At 43.2% G+C, this 24722-nt stretch overlaps 1 protein-coding gene across 30 annotated transcripts in view; it reads right to left on the bottom strand.

Annotated features, from left to right (window-relative positions):
• Positions 1–24722, bottom strand: part of LOC121572096 (receptor-type tyrosine-protein phosphatase delta-like) — a 668511-nt gene that overhangs the window by 9932 nt on the left and 633857 nt on the right. For all 30 annotated transcript variants that reach the window (XM_041884003.1, XM_045221719.1, XM_045221730.1 and 27 more), the window contains 3 exons: positions 17429–17604; positions 13740–13859; positions 13278–13432 (listed from right to left, as the gene is read on the bottom strand). In XM_041884003.1, coding sequence (XP_041739937.1) covers positions 13278–13432; positions 13740–13859; positions 17429–17604 — 451 coding nt within the window. The remainder of the gene's footprint in view (positions 1–13277; positions 13433–13739; positions 13860–17428; positions 17605–24722) is intronic.

The raw sequence follows: 24722 nt of genomic DNA, 5'->3' as shown, positions 1-24722 counted from the left end.
ATTGGTGGATAATGAGTGACAGTTCCATGCTGAGAGAGGTGCCCTGTCTCAGCTATGGGGAGCTAAGTGCAATTCCTCAAGAATAATTTAAGATTTCATGTTTTTCTTACGAACTTCTCAAATATCTTCTTACAAACTTCTAGATGATTGTCGCTAGGCAACCGATCTTGCTAGCTATATCGCTAGCAATGGCAATCATGCTCGCACATTTCTTACTGAGATTACTGTTCAAAAATATGTTATTGGGTTTAAAACAATCAATACTGAATCTTTAAGATGAAGTTTGTGAGTGAATTAAACATGTTCAATTGCTTTCATTAGCTTATTTTCTCACTGCCCTGAGTTTAAGACAAGGGTTTAGCCTTCAGAAAGTATTCACACACCTTGACTTTTTCCACATTTTGTTGTGTCACTGGCATACACACAATACCCCATAATGTCAAAGTGGAATAATGTTTTCAGACATTTTTACAAATGAATTAGATATGAAAAGCTCAAATGTCTTGAGTCTGTAAGTATTCAACCCCTTACTTACGGCAAGCCTAAATAAGTTCAGGACCAAAAATTGGCTTAACAAGTCACACAATAAGTAGCATGGACTCATACAATTATCTGTAAGGTCCCTCAGTCGAGCAGTGAACTTCAAACACAGATTCAAAGACCAGGGAGGTTTTCCAATGCCTCGCAAAGAAGGGCACCTATTGGTAGATACATTTGTATTAATTTTTATATCCAGTTGTTCATGGTGAAGTTACTGTTAGGATGGTGTATCAATACACCCAGTCACTACAAATGTACAGGCGTCCTTCCTAACTCAGTTGCCCATGAGGAAGGACACCGCTCAAGGATTTCACCATGAGGCCAATGGTGACTTTAAAACAGTTACAGAGTTTAATGGCTGTTATAGGAGAAAACTGAGGATGGATCAACAACATTGTAGTTACTCCACAATACTAACCTCAATTACAGAGTGAAAAGAAGGAAGCCTGTACATAATACAAATATTCCAAAACATGCACCCTGTTGCAATGAGGCACTAAAGTAAAATTGCAAAACATTTGGCAAATAAATGAACTTTATGTCCTGAATACAAAGCATTATGTTTGGGGCAAATCCAACACAACACATCATTGTGTACCACTCTTATTATTTTCAAGCATGGGTGTGGCTGCATCATGTTATGGATGTGCTCGTCATCGGCAAGGACTAGGGAGCTTTTTAGGATAAAAATAAATGGAATAGAGCTAAGCACAGGCAAAATCCTAGAGGAAAACCTGGTTCAGTCTGCTTTCCAACAGACACTGGGAAACAAATTCACCTTTCAGCAGGTCAATAACCTAAAACACAAGGCCAAATATATAAAATGACATTGAATGTTCCTGAGTGGCCTAGTTACAGTTTGACTTAAATCGGCTTGAAAATCTGTCAAGATTGAAAATGACTGTCTAACAATGATCAACAACCAACTTGACAGAGCTTGAAGATTGTTTTCAAAGAAAATGTTGTATAATCTAGGTGTGCAAAGCTCTTAGAGACTTGCCCAGATAGACTCACAGATGTAATCACTGCCAAAGGTGATTCTAACATGTATTGACTCAGGGGATTGAATACTTATCTAATTAAGATGGCTTTATTAGTGATGTATCTTTCATTGATTTTTTTTACAAATGTTAGAGTATTTTGTGTAGATCGTTAACAACAAATGACAATTAAATCCATTTTAATTCCACCTTGTAACACAACAAAATGTGTAAAAAGTCAAGGGGTGTAAATACATTTCGGAAGGCACTGTATCTTGGAATTAAGAACATTTCCAAGAAGAAATCCAATAACATTATTTTCGAGAATCAAATTTCTTCGTAACTGTTTTCTTAGGAAGTAACATAGGGAAAAACGTACAAATATTTCCAAGAACTTTATTGAGGAATAGTAATTTTTCGTACATTTTGTGAATCCGGGCTGGTCTGCAGTCTGCATTGTGGCTCTCTGCTGGCACTGCAATCACGGAGCACCCCCCACCTACAGTCCTCTCCAACCTGATCTGAGCTAATCACTATTTAATTAAATTTTACATTTCAGTTTAACCTCTATCTGAAGTGTCAAAAAGCACAAACACACACAAACATGGCAGCACACACACACAAATGTGCTTCACTTTTTTCCCTGTGTCACTTTGTGCACTATTCTCTTTGTCAGAGAATAGTGCAGCTGACTTCAATTACTGCCATTAGCTTAGTGCAATGTGCTAAAAGCACCTAATGGCTCTCAAGAAGGCACTGAAAAGCAGGCCCCTTCATTAAGAATCCCATTGGCACATTTTCACATTAGAGCCAGAAAAAAAAGTCTAAGGAAAAGAGGAGGGAAAATGTGTCGCTAATGTTTCAGTTCTATTCAGAATAAATAGCAACATAAACTTAATGACATGGACAGAGCTGAAGATATGTCTAATTTTAATATAATGCTTTTTTGTTCTTTATTTTTGCAAAATATGTTTTGAACAGAAACATTTTTGCCACTTCCCCTTGTGAGGTTCTTTTTTGACAATATTTATTAGATTTTCTTCACAATGGCATCGTTGAGGAGGGTGAACTCCAGTCCGCCTGACAAGCTCATGTCTCCCCCAGCCGAGCATTGACAAGACAGTCCTTGGCTGGCTGCTCTAAAGTAAATGGGTTATTCAACTCATTAAGTCGACATGGCTACGAGGTGTGAGCCACGCTCCCCTGCCTCTCTTCCCCTGATAGAGCATTTGTTTTTCATTTATACGAAAGGGAAAAAGGGAGGGGGTTAAGATAGTCCCCGGGCCCAAGTCTGGCTAATGTGCCGTGGTGCAGCGGAGGCGGCATGGGAGAGAGAATTAAGACACATGCGGGAGTCGTTTGTCGCTGCAAAACATTATGTGCTTGCGTTTAAAATGGCCGACGTTCCCTGATTGATTTGGGGACGTGTTTCGACACAGGCTTTGTCGCAACTCTTGAGGTAGTTACCAGAGGCTCACGGGTGTTGCTGAGCTTATTGAGAAGACATTGGCATGTGTGTGTGTGTGTGTGTGTGAGTCTGAAATATTGTGTGTGAAATGTTCTCAGGAATATTTTGGGATATGAATCACATCCAGGGTTTAAGGAGCAGCAGGCGGGGGGAGAAAACATTAGACATTTTCTACCCCAGCTGTTTCCAATCCTTCGCCGCTTTACAGTCCAGTCCCAAACGCCGGAGAGTGATGACCTGTGAGCAGGCAAGTGACAGAGTGACAGCGTCGAGCCAGAAAGATGGGAAGGTGGAGGAAGAAGAGGAGGAGAAGGGAGGAGGGGGGGTGACATAGCCACTTGGCTCGCCTCTTCCTTTATCGGTAGAGAGAGGAGAGAGAGAGAGCGCGAGAGAGAGAGGTAGAGAGCGAGAGATTGAGAGAGAGAGGTTCTTAGTTATAGGGGCTGGCTGACCCTGATTCGGGGCCTGTTTTCCACGCTCCCCCCTTGCACTAACGACCTGACTCTGGCTGCTCCGACAGGCACGGCCAGTTGCTTTGGACGTCTGCATACATCAACGTCAGGCTAAAGTGTTTTTAGCTTTTTTTCAGTGTGGGGAATTGGGGGATTGTACACTGTAAAATACAGCTGTAACTGGACCCAGAGTAGATAAAGCCTGGAAAACAGTAAAAGCAATTACATGTTGTATTGTCACCAAATCTATTTCCACGTTGCAAACTCTATAGCTTATAAAGGCGTATAAAGGCGACCACCGGAAGACTGTGCAATTATCTTCACATTTACAGTTTGTATCAAAATGCTGCCTCTCTATTTAACATTACTTTTAGCGTATCAGTACTAAATACAACGGGACTGTCTGAATGGCAAAGCAGTTGCATCAGAGACACAGTCATAGCAACACAGGATTCTGTGTTTGAGTGTATAAGTGAAAATGTGTGTGTCTATTCACCCTTCCGCAGTATGCGTACATTGTTCTCCACAACCTCAAAAGGAGACACTGGCTGCGTTCAAAATGGCACCCTATCCCCTATGGGCCCTGGTCAAAAGCAGTGCATTATAAAGAGCCATTTCAGACGCAGCCAATGACTAATTCTTAACCCGTCATGTGATGTCTGAGACTAGACCGCAGTCTCGCCACTCAAAATGCCTCAAGGCAAATACTCAATTTCACTGCGCAATGAGACAGTAAGGTCAGACAGACAGACAAAGACTTCCAACTTCTTTCCTTCAGACTAATGTTTATTCCTTCCTCGTCTTCATATGAGACACCACTCTAACATGAACCTTGAACTGCTGTCTGTGCTGACAGACTAGACCAGTAAAGATCACTTTCTGAGTCAAAATACGAGCCGAGATCTACCACTCAGATCATTTTTTTTACATGATTTAAAAAACATAGCCTAAGCCTCTGCAACATTAACCTATTAAAAACAGTACAGTAGCAATGAGGTTTGTGTAGTAGGTTACATGCCCAATACATTATCACCGCATATTGTGTTTGCTTGAATTGCCCTGCCAATGCATTGTTGTTCGGACCATTTATGTCCGAACATTGTTGTCAGCCTCTCAATGTCCCTCCACTCTCTCTTTCCTCCGCTGAAACTTACCAAAAAGGGACACTGTCTTCATGCTGATAGTGAAACTCGAGTAGCACCGCATTATTTCTGCCTATGCACAAATTCATGTTTTACTCCTTTGAACAGAGAAAGTGAAATATTCCTCGATATTAAAAAAGCTAATAATAACAATGCAAGCCTATCAATACACTTCCCTAATCATTCATTACAGCTGCAGTGCTGGTTGTAGCGCCAGTAAAAGTAGGAAGAATGCACATTTTATGGCTTATAAAAGTGTTGAATAAAAAGTGTTGACAGTGCTGAGTAACAACTTTAACTTGAACTCACTCATAAAAACAGCAGCTCTTGGCTGTATTTGTTCAGTCTCTCCCTAGTCATTGTGTTAAAGTTTTGAAATCTCACAGTATCAACTTTGCTTTAGCTTTCCTTTACGCATGCTACGTTACTGCAGACACGGTAATGTGAGCCATCCGATTGGCCAGCGGTAGCCCTATAACAACGATAAAGCCTTGCGTTCCTATTTTTATTTATTCAGCTCTGTTGGCATTAGGCGCACTTGATTTGCTCTCCGGACCCGCCGGGAAGGCAGAATTTGTACCTTCAGACACATTAAATGGGAACACTTTGCCTAACCGGCATGCAGGGCAGCTGAATCAAGTGCACCTAATGCCAACAGAGCTGAATAAATAAAAATAGGAACGCAAGGCTTTATCGTTGTTTGGCAATGCCTTAGAAATCGACCTGTCGATCGCGATCGACCAGTTGGTGACCACTAGACTAGACGTGGTAGACATTCAGATATAGAGTATGACTCAAACAACCTCCAAAGAGTATGTCTGATGCATGAGAAACATTAATTCTCATTCTTAATGGAAGAATCAACCCAAAACAACTCATTCCTTTCATTTACAGTGTTAAATAACACTAGTATGTGAGAACAATATTTTTTGTGAACAAATGTTTATTTTTGTCGTTATAGTAAAGTTGGTAGCAACATAGAAAATCGTTGCGAAAATCTGTTGCAGCTCAAGTCGACTACAAAATCCACAATGCAATGCTCTCTCTATGGGCTGGCTGGCTAGCTAGCTAGTAAACGTAGCTACACACAATATTACCAAAGACAATATCAGCATGTAACGTAGCTAGTTAGCTGTAAAATCGGCCAAACAACTGCACTATCAACTTAGGAGTCTACAATCACACCATGTTCAACCTGCAGATCGATGTGCCTCACAGAGTGGAGTCTAACATTCGCAATGGCAGATATACTTTTGAGGAGATGAGAAACGCTGCCCACGCTATGGCAATGGGCCGTGCGGTGCATTCTGGGCGATTCTGGGACAAGGAGCGCTCTCCTTCAATGAGTGAATGGGCGCTAGCTCAAAAACCCAATATTAGCATGAATTTCGTCAACAAGAAATTGCTAAAAAAAAAGGAAAAAGAGCGACAATTTTGAGGGCCTTCCCGAACGCTGGTAAGAGGTCTGGATGGCAGGGAGCTTTGCCTGTGATGACGGGCCGTACGCACTACCTCTGTAGTGCCTTGCGGTCAGAGGCCAAGCAGTTGCCATACCAGGCGGTGATGCAACCAGTCAGGATGCTCTCGATGGTGCAGCTGTAGAATTTTTCGAGGATCTGAGGACCCATGCCAAATCTTTTTAGTCTCCTGAGGGGGAATAGGCTTTGTCGTGCCCTCTTCACGACTGTCTTGGTGTGTTTGGACCATGATAGTTCGTTGGTGATGTGGACACCAAGGAACTTGAAGTCTCAACCTGTTCCACTACAGCCCCGCCGATGAGAATGGGGGCGTGCTCAGTCCTCTTTTTTTCCTGTAGTCCACAATCATCTCCTTTGTCTTGGTCACGTTGAGGGAGAGGTTGTTGTCCTGGCACCACACGGCACAGATCTCTGACCTCCTCCCTATAGGCTGTCTCATCGTTGTCGGTGATCAGGCCTACCACTGTTGTGTCAGTCGGCAAACTTAATGATGGTGTTGGAGTCGTGCCTGGCCATGCAGTCATGGGTGAACAGAGAGTACAGGAGGGGACTGAGCACGCACCCCTGAGGGGCCCCCTGTTGAGGATCAGTGTGGCAGATGTGTTGTTACCTACCCTTACCACCTGGGGGCGGCCCGTCAGGAAGTCCAGGATCCAGTTGCAGAGGGAGGTGTTTAGTCCCAGGATCCCTTAGCTTAGTGATGAGCTTTGAGGGCACTATGGTGTTGAATGCTGAGCTGTAGTCAATGAATAGCATTCTCACGTAGGTGTTCCTCTTGTCCAGGTGGGAAAGGGCAGTGTGGGAGTGCGATAGAGATTGCATCATCTGTGGATCTGTTGGGGCGGTATGCAAATTGGAGTGGCGGGCGGGATATGCGATGAGCCAGACCAGTCTTTCAAAGCACTCATGGCTACAGACGTCAGTGCCACGGGTCGGTAGCATTTAGCAGGTTACTTAGAGTTCTTGGGCACGGGGACATGGTGGTCCTAAAATGTTGGTATGTACAACATTACAAATCTTTTCCAAGATGTGAGATAATTAACTTGCTATTTGTAGTATCGTATAGCTTTAGGCATGTTTCTTGCCATATACACTGACTTTGAAGAAGGGATTGCGTGACGATTAGCTTAGCAACCGTGTGACAACGTGAACGCGATTGGTCTACAGTCTGCTGGGTGGGGCATTATATGTTCCTTCATTCATTGGATTGCTATCTCCTTTCTATAATATATCTTACAACGGCACCATGTAATGCACCCTGGACTAAAGAGGCAGACCAATAGGAAAAATGTACTACACCCTCCGTTTAATTACACATTTCTCGAGGTAGGAATATGGCAAAAATTTTATCAATGGCTCATTCGAGAGAAGACATACTCCCAAGTTATGACATAGGCCAGTATTGAAATCTGACATGTATGATAGACGTTTTCGCGATCTAAAAGTAACATTCCTATTAACTTCCAGTGTATTGAGAGAGACTTTATCACGGTGCTACGTCATAACGGCCGGATTTCTGCCTGCTTGAACGGCAATAACTCAGATACACATGAAAACGACCCAGGGAATCGATAGAACGTCAGTCAGCGATGCACAAAAACAATTTAACATTCAAAATGAGGGAGCCTTTCCTTTAAGCACTGTGACACAACACAGCAAAAGGGATGTCTCTTCAGTTCACCCAGAATTAAACCCGCGTTGCTTATTGTGTAACATATGACTTCTTGGTTCCCCCGCTTCTCTTTGAGCAACACAAAGAGCTGCAGAAAAGGCCGGCGATCCCGTTGTGACCTCTCCCTGTGCACCCATAATGCCTGAACGGCCCCAGCTCCAATAGGAGCACAACGGTCCTCGACCTTGTGGGTCACCGAGAACAGCATGGAACTGTTGAGACACAGAACCTTTTTTACTACTCCGTGGGGGTGGGTGGTGAGAGATAGAGACAGAAAGAGAGACAGAGACAGAAAGACAGACATAGAGGAGAGAGCGAAAAGAGGTAGGCCAAGAGAAGATGGAGAGAAGGGACGAGAGAGAGAGAGAGAGAGAGAGAGAGAGAGAGAGAGAGAGAGAGAGAGAGAGAGAGAGAGAGAGAGAGAGAGAGAGAGAAGGGAAGAGAGAGAGAGAGAGAGAGTTATTCAGTGGGAACACATGGATGTACTTTTAATAATATCCTTCTTCACTGCTCCTTGGGGGGAATGTTGGCAGACGTCCACGGCTGGGTATGGGAAGTTTTGCACGTGCAACATTAAGCATGCTGTTGAAATATAGGGACAGTTTACTCTGATCCTGTGTTGTAGGACATTTCCATTTTTCTCTGAAGCTTTATTGAAGGTTGGCAACAGGACTTGAGATGTAATCTCACAAATACCTAATTAAAGTTACTCTCTAATGACCTTCAGACTGTAAACTGAGCAACCTCACATTAGTCAATCATTTGACTAGAGAACTTGGCCATAAAGTGAACTTTTAACACACTGGGATGGCATGGGCATATAATACAGTGGGAGATCCTACAACATCAAATTGAATAAATGGTAATAAAATGATAATCCAACTGAATTATTTTGTCTCTTTACCACTCATTATCAAAAACAAATTCAACTCAAACCCACAATGCTCCTAATTGCCATGCGCTGACAGTGATGGCTTCAACACAAGTCGGCCATTTTGAATGAACAAAAGACACAAAGCACGAGCCAACGTTAAAAACAGAACACCAACCACTTAACCTCATCTCATTGTCTTGTTTTCACAAGGCATGTCATCCACAGTAATGCTAAACTGGCTAGCTCGCTATTGAGTATGAAGGATATACGGCCATCGATGGGAAGGTCTGAAGTGGCTAGTAGACAGACAGAGTGACAGTGACCATGGCTTGTCTGTGTGACAAGAATGTCATATCTGGGAGGCACCTCTACTGTCCCATTCTTAATGTGCATTCTTGAAGCCTGGGTAAATTGGGGTCTCTTTCTCGGCGTGACTACAAAGCAGCACTTCAGACACGGTCCACTTTGGTCAGACTTTAATTCTGTTCCTTCGACTCCAGCGGCCATTACAGATTGAATGATTGTATGTGTTTTGTGTACGTTTTTGTGTGTCGATGCATGTTTGAGAGAAAGTCTCTAGTGAAAATAGGTTAAACGAAATTACACTTATGGTACACGTGTTTGTGTTGTGTGAAAACTCAAAATAATCACACCCACACCACAGTCTGAGTCTGTTGCAATACTGATTTTTTACAGTGAGAATTATTATTATAATATATTATAATATTATTGGATATTGGAGAATGGTAAAAGGCCAGTTTTTTTGCTAGCAATAAATAGTCTAACCAGCTAATTTATCAAAAGCTCAGGGGACTGTACAATGCAGTTAATTATACGCCACAAAACAATCAACGGCTTTTGTTTAGACTTGCAAATGTATGTGCCGCAATCAACAGCCTAGCAAGATAGAGGACATGATGGACCAGCCATCTCACCAACTCTCCATGCTCATCCTGAAATATAAGGGTGTGTGTCCCAATAATATCTCCTTTCTTTTGAAGTGTGCACTCGTTCACTAATTCACACAAATCTAAAAACAGTGGATTGGTGGAGACATAGGCTAGAGGGAGTTATACAAAAATTAGGGGGGGAAATCATATTTTTAAATGGTGGTCTGACAAAGCATGGGAGAACTGGGATTGTGCGAGACACTTCCATATGGATATGAAGCTCTGCACTCGCTTAATCTGATGCAGTGGCAAGGAATTAAAACTCCCATCTGCAGAGTGACATTAATTCCTGCATTCTGCTTAGCCGTAAAAAGTTGGGAATTTTCAATTTAAACTGATTCTGCGACTAGGTCTAATTAACTCCAGCATGTGGTCATTTAAATGATTTGGTAATCCTTTTTTTGTCAGTTTTTCCGACATAAGTTTGTATCTCAGTTCCATTTCCCATGCCCTCCTCTCTCTGCCTTTAGTTATCTCTTGGTCTGTCTCTCTCTCTCACACCCCGACACGCACACGCACACACACACACACACACACTGCAGAGCCTCCTATAAATCCCCAGTCTGAGGAGATGCAGACGGCTGCATTCCGACTCTCTTTTTTGTCTGGAGTTTGGTCCTCCTTCTCATTGGGAGTCTGAAATAAGTGCTTTAGTTTTTTGTAATAACCCCAGGGATAAGATGGATGCTCGTGGACCTCTGATGCCGGCATGTTAGTGTAGTGTAGTAAATACCTTTAACCCCCCCCCCAAAAAAAAAGTAAAGCTAGTAGGACGACTCCCTCTGGCTCTCAGTCGGTGATATGCAGCTCACGTCATCTAGTCCCGCCATTCCTCCTACCCTCCTCCTCTTTCTTCGCTCTCTCTTCCTTGTCTCTTTCTCTCTCCCTCTGTGTCTTTATCTACACCTGTGATACAGTGAACAGAGCTTGAATGACGAGTAACCTTGTCTGAGACCAGAAGTCCTTTGCTCAGCAGTAGGGCTGTGGTGGTCACAAAATTTTGTCAGCCGGTGATTGTCAAGCAAATAAATGTCGGTCTCACGGTAATTGACCGTTAATTAACATAAACACATTTAGCATTTCCTGGCTTTCACACATAGCTTACAAGCCACTGCTGCAGACCTTTGGAACATCAACATTTTAAAAAGTATAATAAATCCATGTAATATAGCCTACACCTTCACAATACATCCATTTTTATTTTAGACAGGTCTAAAGAAGCATGATATGAAGAAAATGTAGTCTATTTCAGAAGAGCAGAATAGCATACTCTGAGTTGTCTCTATGTTAGGTCCTGATCTGACTATGCCAAATGGCTGTGGGTTACACTAGTTCAGGGGTTCCCAGACATTTTCACTCAGGCCCCCCTTCCAGCATTGGGGAACATCCTGCACATTTAGCGCATTCGCCACATCTAATTTTATGGGCACAATCACTGTTCATGACACAAATTGTTCACATCCCTCTTGTTGGCAGAGAGAACATTTAGCAGGTTTAAAGCTTATTTCCTGCAATTCTACACATTTTGTCATGGGGTGCAGAGAAAATTGTGCAGTTTTAAAAGCAAATTTTTCAACAGAATCTATGGCCTAGTTGATCTGGACATTTCTGACAAGTTATAAATAGCTCTCTAAGGTATGCAATGACTGACATGACAGTTTGGGAACCACTGCACTAGTTCATTTAGCAGACAAGATTTTCTTAGAATTCCGTGGCATTATTTTATAGTATGAAGAATACAATTGAACAAAGCTGAATAAAATAGAAAGGATATTTTCTCCAAACGATTTGAGGCAGTGTGCACATGCGGCTATTCTGTGTTGAGTGGTTAACAAAGAAATAGGTATTCCTATATGCTTAAGTCAGAGAACTTCAGTTGTTCAAATGTTGGGCTATATGTTTAGATTTTTAATACATTGTAAGGCTGCATGATGCAACTATAATGATGATTTGAAAAAAGTCACTTGAAAGGCTTGAGCTCTGCTTAGTTTTTTTGCACAGGCTGTACACACTACATCAGTCACTCATTCACAATTTGACAAGCACTTGATAATGCCTAGAATTTCACGGAGGCATCCGCTTTGTGTGGCCGTAATGCACCCCCAAAAAAATCCATGCCTTTTGCGGCCAGTGGCCATTGTGCGCTTGGGCTGAATATAATAATAATAATAATTCCCTTAATAAGGCCGTTGTGCGCTTCTCCCTGGGTGCTGCACGCTCCATCACGTGATCAGCTCTTTCTCATACGCTACAAGTGAAGACAGACACATCGGGGACGCAACTGTGCGCGTCCTTATCCAATTCCGAGGTGCATATTGAAGATATTGGAAGAACTGTCCACATTTACTTTTCGTCAGCCAACAAAATTAGTAGGCCTAAGAACAGCAAAAGCACTAGCTTATGTCAATCTACTATCCCCCATAGTACAAAGGTCGACCTATTCTATTCTGTGAGAGAAATAAATAATCCAAACATAGTCTGGGACAGTTGTGGGATGCGATAGATCCCAAATTAATACAACCACTAGCATCAAAAAAAATGTTTTTACGCAATGTGGCTGACGCAACAGATCAGAACGTTTAGCTTAACATTTTGATGAACTATTAGGGTATTTCTTAACATTATAAGCTCAGCAATGCGCACATGGTAGTAGGCTATCAGCGCAAGTTTTCCATTAGTGGAAAACACCATTATCAAAAGTGACCACAAATACAATTATGCATGTCATGCTTTTATAATAAAGGTGCATTTTTTTGGTGAAAATTATCTTCCCCAAACTTGAAACTCACGCGCTGCTTATGTATGCCAGTTAAGTTCTACACCCCTTGTAAAGCGGATTAATGTGCTTAATTTTAAGAAGTTATTTGGCCACTTTAGTTGTGATACAAACCTTATTAAAACATATAGGCCTATGGGCTAGGCTACATGAGGTGTGTGACTATGATTAGAAAAAGTCGCAAAAAAAGCATTGTTTCTTATGCTGGGCATCATTCACAAGTGATAATATATAATTCACATGTGATAGGCTAATATTGTCACCCATCAGATTATTCTTGATTTAATCTTGTCTTTACATATACTAAATAATATATGTGTGACATTTATTTTGATTTAGAATGGACCATTATCATGCACCTGTATCGAAACCAGGTCAGCGGAAAAAAATGCATGTCATCTATGCACTTAAATAGCGAATGGAGGACGCTTTTCCCCGTGGTTTATTTTCATGCCAGCCAGGTAGGCTATACTCCTGTTGTAAATATAAGCAATGTGCTTAATATTAGGAAAGTTGAGAAATAAATATAGTAGGCCTAGCCTATAGAAAGCTGATGGGATCCTCCTCTTTTTAATAGAGGCCATCACTCTTTTCTCGCGCAATTGCATAGCCTATTGAAATGTTACGCAACATGAGCTCATGGGCTCTCATTAAGTGTTGGATTAGATTTTCGATCACATTTGCATTGATGTCAGAGTGATTAGAGAGACAATAGAGTGCTGAGTACCAGGCAGTTAGCAAGTTTGGTAGGCTACTAATGACCATCAGCAGCATCAGAGCTTGGAGAAGCCTAATTACCGTGACTAAAAGGTCAAGTGGAATTTGACTGCCTTAATGACTCGTGACCGCCAGTGTGGTGGTAATACGGTCACCGTAACAGCCCTACTCAGCAGGCTAACATACTCTATGATAGCAAAATCATGATATCATGGGAGCCTTGCTTACCTGCAATGTACCACCATCGGCCCTGCGTCTAGGGGGTTACAGGCTTTGACCCGTCTGAGGAAGGCCAGGAACGGAGTGGGGTGCTCGGGTACCCCGTGGTCCGGCCAGGCCGTGAACTGGAACTGCCTCACCTCTCTTTTTTCGCTGGAGCCATTCTGATAGAGAGAGGAAAAGTCGGTCAATAATACTTCAATGCCTTTAGGTGACAGGAGGTGTGGTCCAATTAAAAAAGATATATAACATCTCAAAGACACTGCACCAATGATGTCAGGGGAATAGAGTAAAGCTACTGGCCCGTGGCTATGGTTATCAGTTAAACTCAGTTCAATACACATATACTGAACAAGGAGATGGTTGGACTGTGTTAGTTCTCGGAGTTCTTGGTACAGACCGGAATTTGGTGTCTGACTTCCGGGTGAAATAAAGTTGAAGGTTAAATTAATAAGAAGAAATAAAACATACTTTATAAAGTGCAAATGTCCTGACGCAGTATGTGGCCAGCTCCACCGTGTCCAACAGCGTCACCTGGATGAGGCCGTAGGTCTCCGTCCCTCTAGTGGGCCAGTACTGATCACATTTCACCTGAAATTGATAGAAAATAAGTCACGTTAGACAACTGGTTTGGTCAAAACTTGGAACAATTCTGCCTCTAACCAGCTTCCAACAAACAGAGGCATCATGCACCTACTTTGTTTGAAGTATGTCAAATAAACTATATCTTCTATATTTTCAGTGTACAAATAGTTCAACTTAGAGGGTCTGTGCCCCCCTCAGTTTCAATGGACAGGACTCCCCTGCTACACATCCCTAACAACAGTATGACAAAGTTCTGATCTGATGTGATCTGATCCTCAATGCTCCATTTCTGTCCTCTAACTCTCTGAATGACTGTCTGAGATAGAACTATACTGACCCTAATAGACATAGCTGACACATACTCATCCAGCGTCATAAAGGAAAGTCGATGCGAGGCAAACAGGGAAGCGAGGCTGCCAAGTCTTTCCTACGCTGCTGTACTGACTTGTGTGATTTCACAATGGAGGAAACAAGCCCAGCTAAGAAGTTCCACTCAAGCCCGACAGTGCTATTTATTAGCCTGACAGGTTCTATAATTACAATCTTAACTGCAGTTTTCCAATCGCATTACACGCCCACGTTTATTATGGTTATAGCATTTTTGTTGTCCAGCAAACAGCCAATAAAACACAACCTCCATTACAGTATTGTCGTTTCGCTGCAAAAGGGATGCACAGTGAACTCGAAGAGTCTTTATGCAGATGCCTTACCTCATACACTATACTACTCTCATCTTACATACAGTGGAAGGTAATATACTGCTGCTGAAACTCAATTGAGAATAGATTATTTTAGTTGTCAGTGTATAATCAATAGAAAAGCTGTCTCGAAATCCTTTTAGGTGGTGCAGTAAGGATACACAATTTCAATAATCTAAAGATTCTTAAATGTTTACAATATAAATTTCCACCACTTTAGGAAAGTCTTTGGGATGAGAACAACCAAGAAAAACATACACTACATGACCAAAAGTACGTGGACACCTGCTTGTCGAACATCTTATTCCAAGATCATGGGCATTAATATGTAGTTGGTCCCTCCTTTGCTGCTATAACAGCCTCCACTCTTCTGGGAAGGCTTTCCACTAGATGTTGGAACATTGCTGCGGGGACTTGCTTCCATTCAGCCACAAATTGAGGTCAGGCACTGATGTTGGGCGATAAGGCCTGTCATTGTATGCTGTAGCGTTAACATTTCCCTTCACTGGAACTAAGGGGCCTAGCCCGAATCATAAAAAACAGCCCCAGACAATTATTCCTCCACCACCAAACTTTAAAGTTGCCACTATAAATAGGGCAGGTAGCGTTCTCCTGGCATCTGCCAAACTCAGATTCTTCCGTCGGACTGCCAGATGGTGTGATTCATCGCTCCAGAGAATGCGTTTCCACTGCTCCAGATTCCAATGGCGGCGGACTTTACACCACTCCAGCCGACGCTTGGCATTGCGCATGGTGGCTTGTGTGCGGCTCCTCAGCAATGGAAACACATTTCATGAAGCTCCCGACGAACAGTTATTTTGCTGACGTTGCTTCCAGAGGTAGTTTGGAACTCGGTAGTGATTGTTGCAACCGAGGACGGACAATTTTTACGCGCTACGCGCTTCAGCACTTGGCGGTCCCATTCTGTGAGCGTGTGTGGCCTACCACTTCGCGGCTGAGCTGTTGTTGCTCCTAGACGTTTCCACTTCACAATAACAGCACTTACTTGTTGGAAAGGTGGCATCCTATGACGGTGCCACGTTGAAAGTCACTGAGCTCTTCAGTAAGGCCATCTACTGCCAATGCTTATCTATGGAGATTTCATGGCTGTGTGATCGATTTTATACACCTGTCAGCAACGGGTGTGGCTGAAATAGCCGAATCCACTAATTTGAAGAGGTGTCCACATACTTTTGTATATATAGTGTATGAGAGCATCTGCTCCGTGTCAATGTCCATCCTACGAAGAGAGCTTCAGTTGTTTCGAGCCAACCATCCAAAGGATCGATACAGAAGATGGTGGTATTAGTTAGCTACACAATGAAGCATATTAAATCATCAAAATGTTGTCAAACAAGCCACTAAAGCGTGACAAAGGTCTATGAGGCAGCTTTTGTATGTATTCACAACTGAACCAGACATCAAAACATGCAGTCGGGTCTACAATATAGGCTAGCGAATAGTGAAAGCAATCCCTTCATAACATCTATTCATTCAGTTCTACCAGGTAATACAGTGAAATGTAAGGTGGAATACATTTAACTGTTCTCCTCTTGAGAGACCTTTGTAAACAAGTTAATATCGTTAGAGAAGGAATTGTGTGAAAGACCTTGCAACTTGTGGAGACCATGCAGTCTTTGTTTCTTTGTGATTTCAAACATACATAAGAGACCTTGTAGTGCCAGACAAAAGTGTGTATTTTAACCTTAAAAGAGTGAAAAGTGCTGTGTGCTTGGTTCTTGTGCCGAGTGACAGACATTTTAGCATTAGCGACAAATTCAGCTATAGCTTAAAGGGACAATCTGCAGTTCAAACAATAACAAAGCGCCCCCCCCACAACTGTTTTGGTATAAAGCTGAGGGATGGGGCTGTGACCACACATGTGACCACTCTCAAATTCATAGACAGAGTACTGACCATCCATGACATTAACATTATACTTTTAACCATGTTTTGAGGCTATACAGTGTTTGTTTCCAATTACATTGTTTACAAACAAAGGAGCAAAACCAGCTTATATATTGGGTTCTGATGGGGTGCGACTATTGAACTAAGCTCATGAGGCATATATTTGTTAAATTCTTCAAGAATCAATGGGTATGTATAATTCATTTAAAAGTCAAAAAATGGATGTAGCAACTGCAGATTGCCCCTTTAAAGCAGTGCTGCTGGCTAACCTAGTGGCCATGTGACTAACTACAATAACGGTATAGCAGCACTGATACTAAAAAGAACAAAAGGAAAACTCATGTTGTGGCGAAGGAGTGACATCCATTGGCAATAGAATGCAAGATGTCTTGCCTTAGAATAGAAATATGAGGGAATCTGAAGGAACATGACACAAAACACACACAAAAATAGGAACACAGAATGAAAGGAAGAATGGGCAGGTCAAAGAAAATGTTAAGGCAGGTATTTGCATTACAGATGAAAATGGAGGAGCCATGAGTTAGGGTATAACGTTTCAGTTTCAATAAAGCTTGGAAGTAAACAATAGAAAATAGGCACATTGAATTGTACCTATTTTGCATCTGACAAGTATATCTGGAATCTCAAATTATATTCCGGTATACTTGCTTTACAGACCACGTACACTGATATTAAAATGTAGACGCCTGAGTCAATTCATATAACAATGGCATAATTACACATTTCAGTGCCTGACTTTTTCTACTTTACAAATCCAATAATATGACACGTGTGCCATATATTGAAATTCGTAAAATTACTAAATGTTGATTCTTTGACTCTGACTAATGTTAGGGTAGGATAATGTGGACCTTTGTAATAGACCTCTGCTAAAGACACATTCTACTCAGAGCACGACAATCACATGAATTTAAGATCCCATAGGGCTGATCCCAGATCTGTGCTTACCCTGGATCTCTCCTCCAGCTTGGTCATCATGACGATGTTGGCACTCCGCTGTTCCCAGATCATCCTCCAGAAGTCCCCAAACGTCTCAGGCAGCGAGCCCTGCGTGGCGATGTACGCATTCTGCTTCCTGTAGCCGTCAATGTAGTTGGAGTTGATGTAATCACTTCCAGGGATACCTTGGAAAGAGGAGGGAAAGGGATTAGAATGGATGATGTGTGTGTGTGTGTGGTCTGTGTGTGGAGAGTGATTAACCTTGGTTGTACGACACACAGGGAAAACCCAATGAGCGACAAAAAAAGTGGCTTTGGTTTCAGAGGGATCAATAATGTTAGTCCATCCACTAGCAGGTACCGTGAAAGGTGAAGTCCCACTCTGCTAGTGCTTAGAGGTTTAGACCCCTGCTAGTCCAACTCAATACCTTCAGTTGTTTTGACAGTAAACAACACTTAATCCTGACCGAGTTCTTTCAAACTAAAAGGACACGACTCCAGAGTTAGTTTACTTACTCAGACACTACCCAGGCAAACAGTCTATACTGTGTTTTTCGTTTAAGCTTTGCCATTGTGTACCTTTTGTGTCATCTATCCACACAAAATGGCGGCCTACTTGTTGAATCACTGTGTCAATCGTTATCTTCCTCTTGAACGTAACGATGATTCCAAAAAGAGCATTTCCGTAATCTACAGTGAACTTCAGAGATAGAGTTTGGCTTTGAAAAACGCCTTCTCCCCACCTCTCTCCTCAACCTCACAGAGAGAAAAACAAACAACAAAACCTTCTACTCTCCTCCTTTTTTCACCGCTTGCTAAATGAAAGCGCTGTGGTCTTTTCCAATCCGGGAAGAGGAGAAGACAGAGTTGACAGTTAGTCAATGCTTCGGGACTGGCAGTTGGGGGCCCGGCGCACACATGGACTACCAAGATAAGTTTCATCTGCATGGGTGCCACGTTTCCACAGGCAACCGCCCACGCTCCAGCTCTTCCCCCTCTCCTCTACCCTTCCCCTTTTCTCCCAGGTAACTTATTTAGTGCAACCAAAAAGAGAGAGAGTGTGAGCTCATTCAAAACCCAACATTTCTTACCCGTCCTTTTTTTCTCCTCCCTTCCTTTTCTCTCCTAAACCCTTTACTACAGCCGTTGCCTGGCTGTATATTTCCATGATGGACAAGGGAGAAAGACAATTAAGCCCCAAGCTTTCAAAATGGACGGGCAAGGAAAAAGAGACACTATCATGATTTAATCAAAACAAGAGTGTCTGGACGCCTATTTGCTAAATGGTTTCTCGGCAGACGGCTGGAGTGTCTTTTTTTTTGTGGAGAACGCAACCATCTGCTTGCAAGACTTTCAATATCGTTATCAAGAAAGAAACACAACTAATACTATGGTGCAGATATCAAACCTGGCAAGTGATCGAAGAATCACCTACAAAATGTATGAAAAAATGTATGCACTCACTAACTGTAAGTCTCTGGATAAGAGCGTCTGCTAAATGACTAAAATGTAAAATGTAAAATTGGTAGCTTGTCTTAGAAAAGTCTGAAAGTGGCATGTGTGTTAGGAATTTTAATGGTTATCCATTTTACGAGGCATAATACACACTGAAGTAACTTTTGGTAAAAGTCCTCTTTTAGAGTACTAGGTTGGCCTGTAAGCCCAGGCAAGATGTCATGAGTGCATAGCTGATGTGAGCAAGACCTTTAAAAAGGTTAACATTCACAAGGCCGCAGGGCCAGACGGATTACCAGGACACGTACTCAAGAGCATGCACTGACCAGTTGGCAAGTGTTTTCAATGATATTTTCAACCTATCCCTGACCCAGTCTGTAATACCGACATGTTTCAAGCAGACCACCATAGTCCCTGTGCCCCAAAACGCCAAGGTAACCTGTCTAAATGACTATCGCCCCATTGCACTCACATCTGTAGCCATGAAATGCATTGAAAGGCTGGTCATGGCTCACATCAACATCATCATCCCAGAAAGCCTGGACTCACTCCAATTCGCATACCGCCCCAACAGACCCACAGATTACGCAATCTCTATTGCACTCCAGACTGCCCTTTCCCACTTGGACGAAAGGAACACCTACGTGAGAATGCTGTTCACTGACTACAGCTCAGCGTTCAACGCCATTGTGCCCTCCAAACTCATCATTAAACTAAGGATCCTGGGATTAAACACCTCCCTCTGCAACTGGATCCTGGACTTCCTGACGGGCCGCCCCCAGGTGGTGAGGATAGGCAATAACACGTCCGCCACGCTGACCCTCAACACAAGGGCCCCTCAGGGGTGCGTGCTTAGTCCCCTCCCGTACTCCCTGTTCACCCACGACTGCGTGTAAGGGCTATTTGACCAAGAAGGAGAGTGATGGAGTGCTGCATCAGATGACCTGGCCTCCACAAGCACCCGACCTCAACCCAATTGAGATGGTTTGGGATGAGTTGGACCGCAGAGTGAAGGAAAAGCAGCCAACAAGTGCTCAGCATATGTGGGAACTCCTTCAAGACTGTTGGAAAAGCATTCCAGGTGAAGCTGGTTGAGAGAATGCCAAGAGTGTACAAAGCTGTCATCAAGGCAAAGGGTGGCTACTTTGAAGAATCTCAAATATAAAATATATTTTGATTTGTTTAACACTTTCTTGGTTACTGCATGATTCCATATGTGTTATTTCATAGTTTTGATGTCTTCACTATTATTCTACAATGTAGAAAATAGTAAAAATAAAGAAAAACCCTTGAATGAGTAGGTGTGTAAAAACTTTTGACTGGTACTGCATATATACAGCTGCGGAAAAAATTAAGAGACCACTGCAAAATTATCAGTTTCTCTGGTTTAACTATTTATAGGTATGTGTTTGGGTAAAAATAACATTTTTGTTTTATTCTATCAACTACTGACAACATTTTTCCCAAATTCCAAATAAAGATATTGTCATTTAGAGCATTTATTTGCAGAAAATGACAACTGGTCAAAATAACAAAAAAGATGCAGTATTGTCAGACTTCGAATAATGCAAAGAAAATAAGTTCATGTTCATTTTTAAACAACACAATAGTAATGTTTTAACTTAGGAAGAGTTCAGAAATCAATATGTGGTGGAATAACCCTGATTTTCAATCACAGCTTTCATGCGTCTTGGCATGCTCTCCACCAGTCTTTCACATTGATGTTGGGTGACTTTATGCCACTCCTGGCGCAGAAATTCAAGCAGCTCGGCTTTGTTTGATGGCTTGTGACCGTCCATCTTCCTCTTGATCACATTCCAGAAGTTTTCAATGGGGTTCAAGTCTGGAGATTGAGCTGGCCATGACAGGGTCTTGATCTGGTGGTCCTCCATCCACACCTTCATTGACCTGGCTGTGTGGCATGGCGCATTGTCCTGCTGGAAAAAACAATCCTCAGAGTTGGGGAACAATGTCAGAGCAAAAGGAAGCAAGTTTTCTTCCAGGACAACCTTGTACGTGGCTTGATACATTTGTCCTTCACAAAGACAAACCTGCCCTATTCCAGCCTTGCTGAAGCACCACCAGATCATCACCGATCCTCCACCAAATTTCATAGTGGGTGCGAGACACTGTGGCTTGTAGGCCTCTCCAGGTCTCCGTCTAACCATTAGACGACCAGGTGTTGGGCAAAGCTGAAAATTGGACTCATCAGAGAAGATGACCTTACTCCAGTCCTCTACGGTCCAATCCTTATGGTATTTTGCAAACCTCAGCCTGGCTCTTCTTTGCTTCTCATTGATGAAGGGCTTTTTTCTAGCTTTGCTCGACTTCAGCCCTGCCCCTCGGAGCCTGTTTCGAACCGTCCTCGCTGTGCACTTCACCCCAGCTGCCATTTGCCATTCTTTTTGTAGGTCACTAGGTGTCATCCTACGGTTGTTGAGTGACATTCGAATGAGTTGGCAGTCATACCGGTCAGTAGAGAGTCGTTTTCACCCTCTGCCGGTCTGTAGCTTTGTTGTCCCCAATGTCTGCTGCTTGACTTTGTTCTTATGAACCGCCGTCTTTGAAATTTTAAGGATGGAAGCAACCTGACGCTCACTGTATCCCTCTGGCAGTAACGCCAGAATTGAACCTTTCTTTTCCTCACTCAAAACTTTCCTTTTCAACTCTTTTGGCATGGTCAATAGTAATTTTTTTAATTAATATTACTTTTGAGGTACTATTAGCACTGTTTTTGCCATCCAGCTGGTCCTATTGCAAGAGAATAGTGATAACCACAGCAGTGGTTTTTATACTTTTCCCTGTTAAATAAGATTTGGTTCAGGTGATCACCTAATCAGTACCTAATTCAGTAGAATGAGGTGTGCCTGTGTTGGAATTCAACAGACACTGGAATGGAATGGCTGTCATACATGTAGAGATGCTGATTTAAGAACAAATGTGCAGTGGTCTCTTATTTTTTTCCAGAGCTGTATATATATATGCTATTTTTAATTTATTTTTCTCTGCATTATTAGGAAAGGCCCGTAATTAAGCATTTCACTGTTAGTCTACACCTGTTGTTTTTTATGAAGCATGTGACAAATCACATTTGATTTGATTTGATGAGTCTGCTTCTCTCCGCCGCTTCATCATCAACCTGCCTTCACGATTTATGACGGCATCATAACTTTCCAACAATTGGAGAATAACCAGTACAGCTGGACTTTAAAAGCTCCTTGATCAAGCACGGAAAACCGTGATTATGTTGTGATTTCCAACTAGCTGACCTTTTGAGAAACAGCTGGCCAGTGACTCAAGTTTGCCCACTTTGAACTGCGTCTCAACTGAGTTAAGAATAGAGTCCAAGGACAGCTTTGGAGCAGAGTACAGTGGAAAACTGACTATACAGATGTTTGCTTACATAATGTGTATTCATCTGGTGAGGAATGTCAAAATGAAAGGAGACATTTTGATGGATGGTTTGAAGTTCAAAATGGGGGGAAGACACAAAGGTTGGCTAACTAAATGAAAGTCCTGTGGAAGCATACAAATTAATTAAGTGGTATTCACGTCGTATGACACACAACAACAACAACAACATGTTGTGGACATGATTAATGACTATGACAAGTCAACAGATGATGCTGAACATGTTGTGTTGTGACTGTTTATGACATATGTTATAACATTATGGTCTCCCGAGTGGCGCAGTGGTCTAAGGCACTGCATCGCAGTGCTAGCTGTGCCACTAGAGATCCTGGTTCGAATCCAGGCTCTGTCGTAGCCGGCCGCGACCGGGAGACCCATGGGGCGGCGCACAATTGGCCCAGCGTCGTCCAGGGTATTGGAGGGAATGGCCGGCAGGGATGTAGCTCAGTTGGTAGAGCATGGCGTTTGCAACGCCAGGGTTGTGGGTTCGTTTCCCACGGGGGGCCAGTATGAAAAAATAATAATGTATGCACTCACTAACTGTAAGTCGCTCTGGATAAGAGCGTCTGCTAAATGACTAAAATGTAAATGTAAATGATTATCATGACATTGTTATGTGGGCCTGTAAGGACCGAGGGTTCAAGTTAAGTGTCACTCAATTCCCCTCTAGCATAGCCAACGCTAAAAGTCAAATTAAACCGCTGGTCCTGCTCACACTGCCCTACCCTATGCTTTGACTTATTTCTCCCCTCTCTCTCCAGATGAAATCTTGCGACTTGTGACGGCCGGCCGCCCAACAACCTGCCCGCTTGACCCTATCCCCTCCTCTCTTCTCCAGACCATTTCTGGAGACCTTCTCACCTCGCTCATCAACTCATCCTTGACCGCTGGCCATGTCCCTTCCATCTTCAAGAGAGCGAGAGTTGCACCCCTCCTCAAAAAACCTACACTCGATCCCTCCGATGTCAACAACTACAGACCAGTATCCCTTCTTTCTTTTCTCTCCAAAACTCTTGAGCGTGCCGTCTCTAGCCAACTCTGCTGCTATCTCTCTTAGAATTACCTTCTTGATCCAAACCAGTCAGGTTTCAAGACTGGTCATTCAACTGAGACTGCTCTTCTCTGTGTCACGGAGGCTCTCCGCACTGCTAAAGATAACTCTCTCTCCTCTGCTCTTATCCTTCTAGACCTATCCACTGCCTTTGATACTGTGAACCATCAGATCCTCCTCTCCACCCTCTCCGAGTTGGGCATCTCCAGCGCTGCTCACTCTTGGATTGCGTCCTACCTGACAGGTCGCTCCTACCAGGTGGCGTGGCGAGAATCTGTCTCCGCACCACGTGCTCTCACCACTGGTGTCCCCCAGGGCTCAGTTCTAGGCCCTCTCCTATTCTCTCTATACACCAAGTCACTAGGCTCTGTCATATCCTCACATGGTCTCTCCTATCATTGCTACGCAGACGACACACAATTCATTTTCTCCTTTCCCCCTTCTGATAACCAGGTGGCGAATCGCATCTCTGCATGTCTGGCAGACATATCAGTGTGGATGTCGGATCACCACCTCAAGCTGAACCTCGGCAAGACGGAGCTGCTCTTCCTCCCGGGGAAGACGGACTGCCCGCCCCATGATCTCGCCATCACGGTTGACAACTCCATTGTGTCCTCCTCCCAGAGTGCAAAGAACCTTGGCCTGACCCTGGACAACACCCTGTCGTTCTCCGCTAACACCAAAGCGGTGACCCGATCCTGCAGGTTCATGCTCTACAACATTCGCAAAGTACGACCCTACCTACGGCACAGGTCCTAATCCAGGCACTTGTCATCTCCCGTCTGGATTACTGCAACTCGCTGTTGGCTGGGCTCCCTGCCTGTGCCATTAAAACCCTACAACTTATCCAGAACGCTGCTGCCCGTCTGGTGTTCGACCTTCCCAAGTTCTCTCATGTCACCCCGCTCCTCCGCACACTCCACTTGCTTCCAGTTGAGGCTCGCATCTACTACAAGACCATGGTGCTTGCCTACGGAGCTGTGAGGGGAACGGCACCTCCTTACCTTCAGGCTCTGATCAGATCCTACACCCAAACGAGGGCACTACGTTCATCCACCTCTGGCCTGCACCCTACCCTACGGAAGCAGCCCAGTCAAAGCTATGCTGCTCTGGCACCCCAATGGTGGAACAAGCCCCCACGACGCCAGGACAGCAGAGTCATGACCACCTTCCGAGACACTTGAAACCCTACCTCTTTAAGGAATACCTGGAATAGTATAAAGTAATCCTTCTACCCCCCCATAAAAAAACTAACAAAAAAAACAAGTGGTTGTCCCACTGGCTTTCATAAATTGAATGCACCAATTTGTAAGTCGCTCTGGATAAGAGCATCTGCTAAATGATGTAAATGTAAATGTAAATGTAGTCTACCCTACACTTTACCACA

This window comes from Coregonus clupeaformis, chromosome 8 (assembly GCF_020615455.1).
Source record: "Coregonus clupeaformis isolate EN_2021a chromosome 8, ASM2061545v1, whole genome shotgun sequence".
In the NCBI taxonomy this organism is placed as follows: Eukaryota; Metazoa; Chordata; class Actinopteri; order Salmoniformes; family Salmonidae; genus Coregonus; species Coregonus clupeaformis.
Note: the sequence above shows the minus strand (reverse complement) of the source record. Positions and strands in the feature narration are given on the sequence as shown.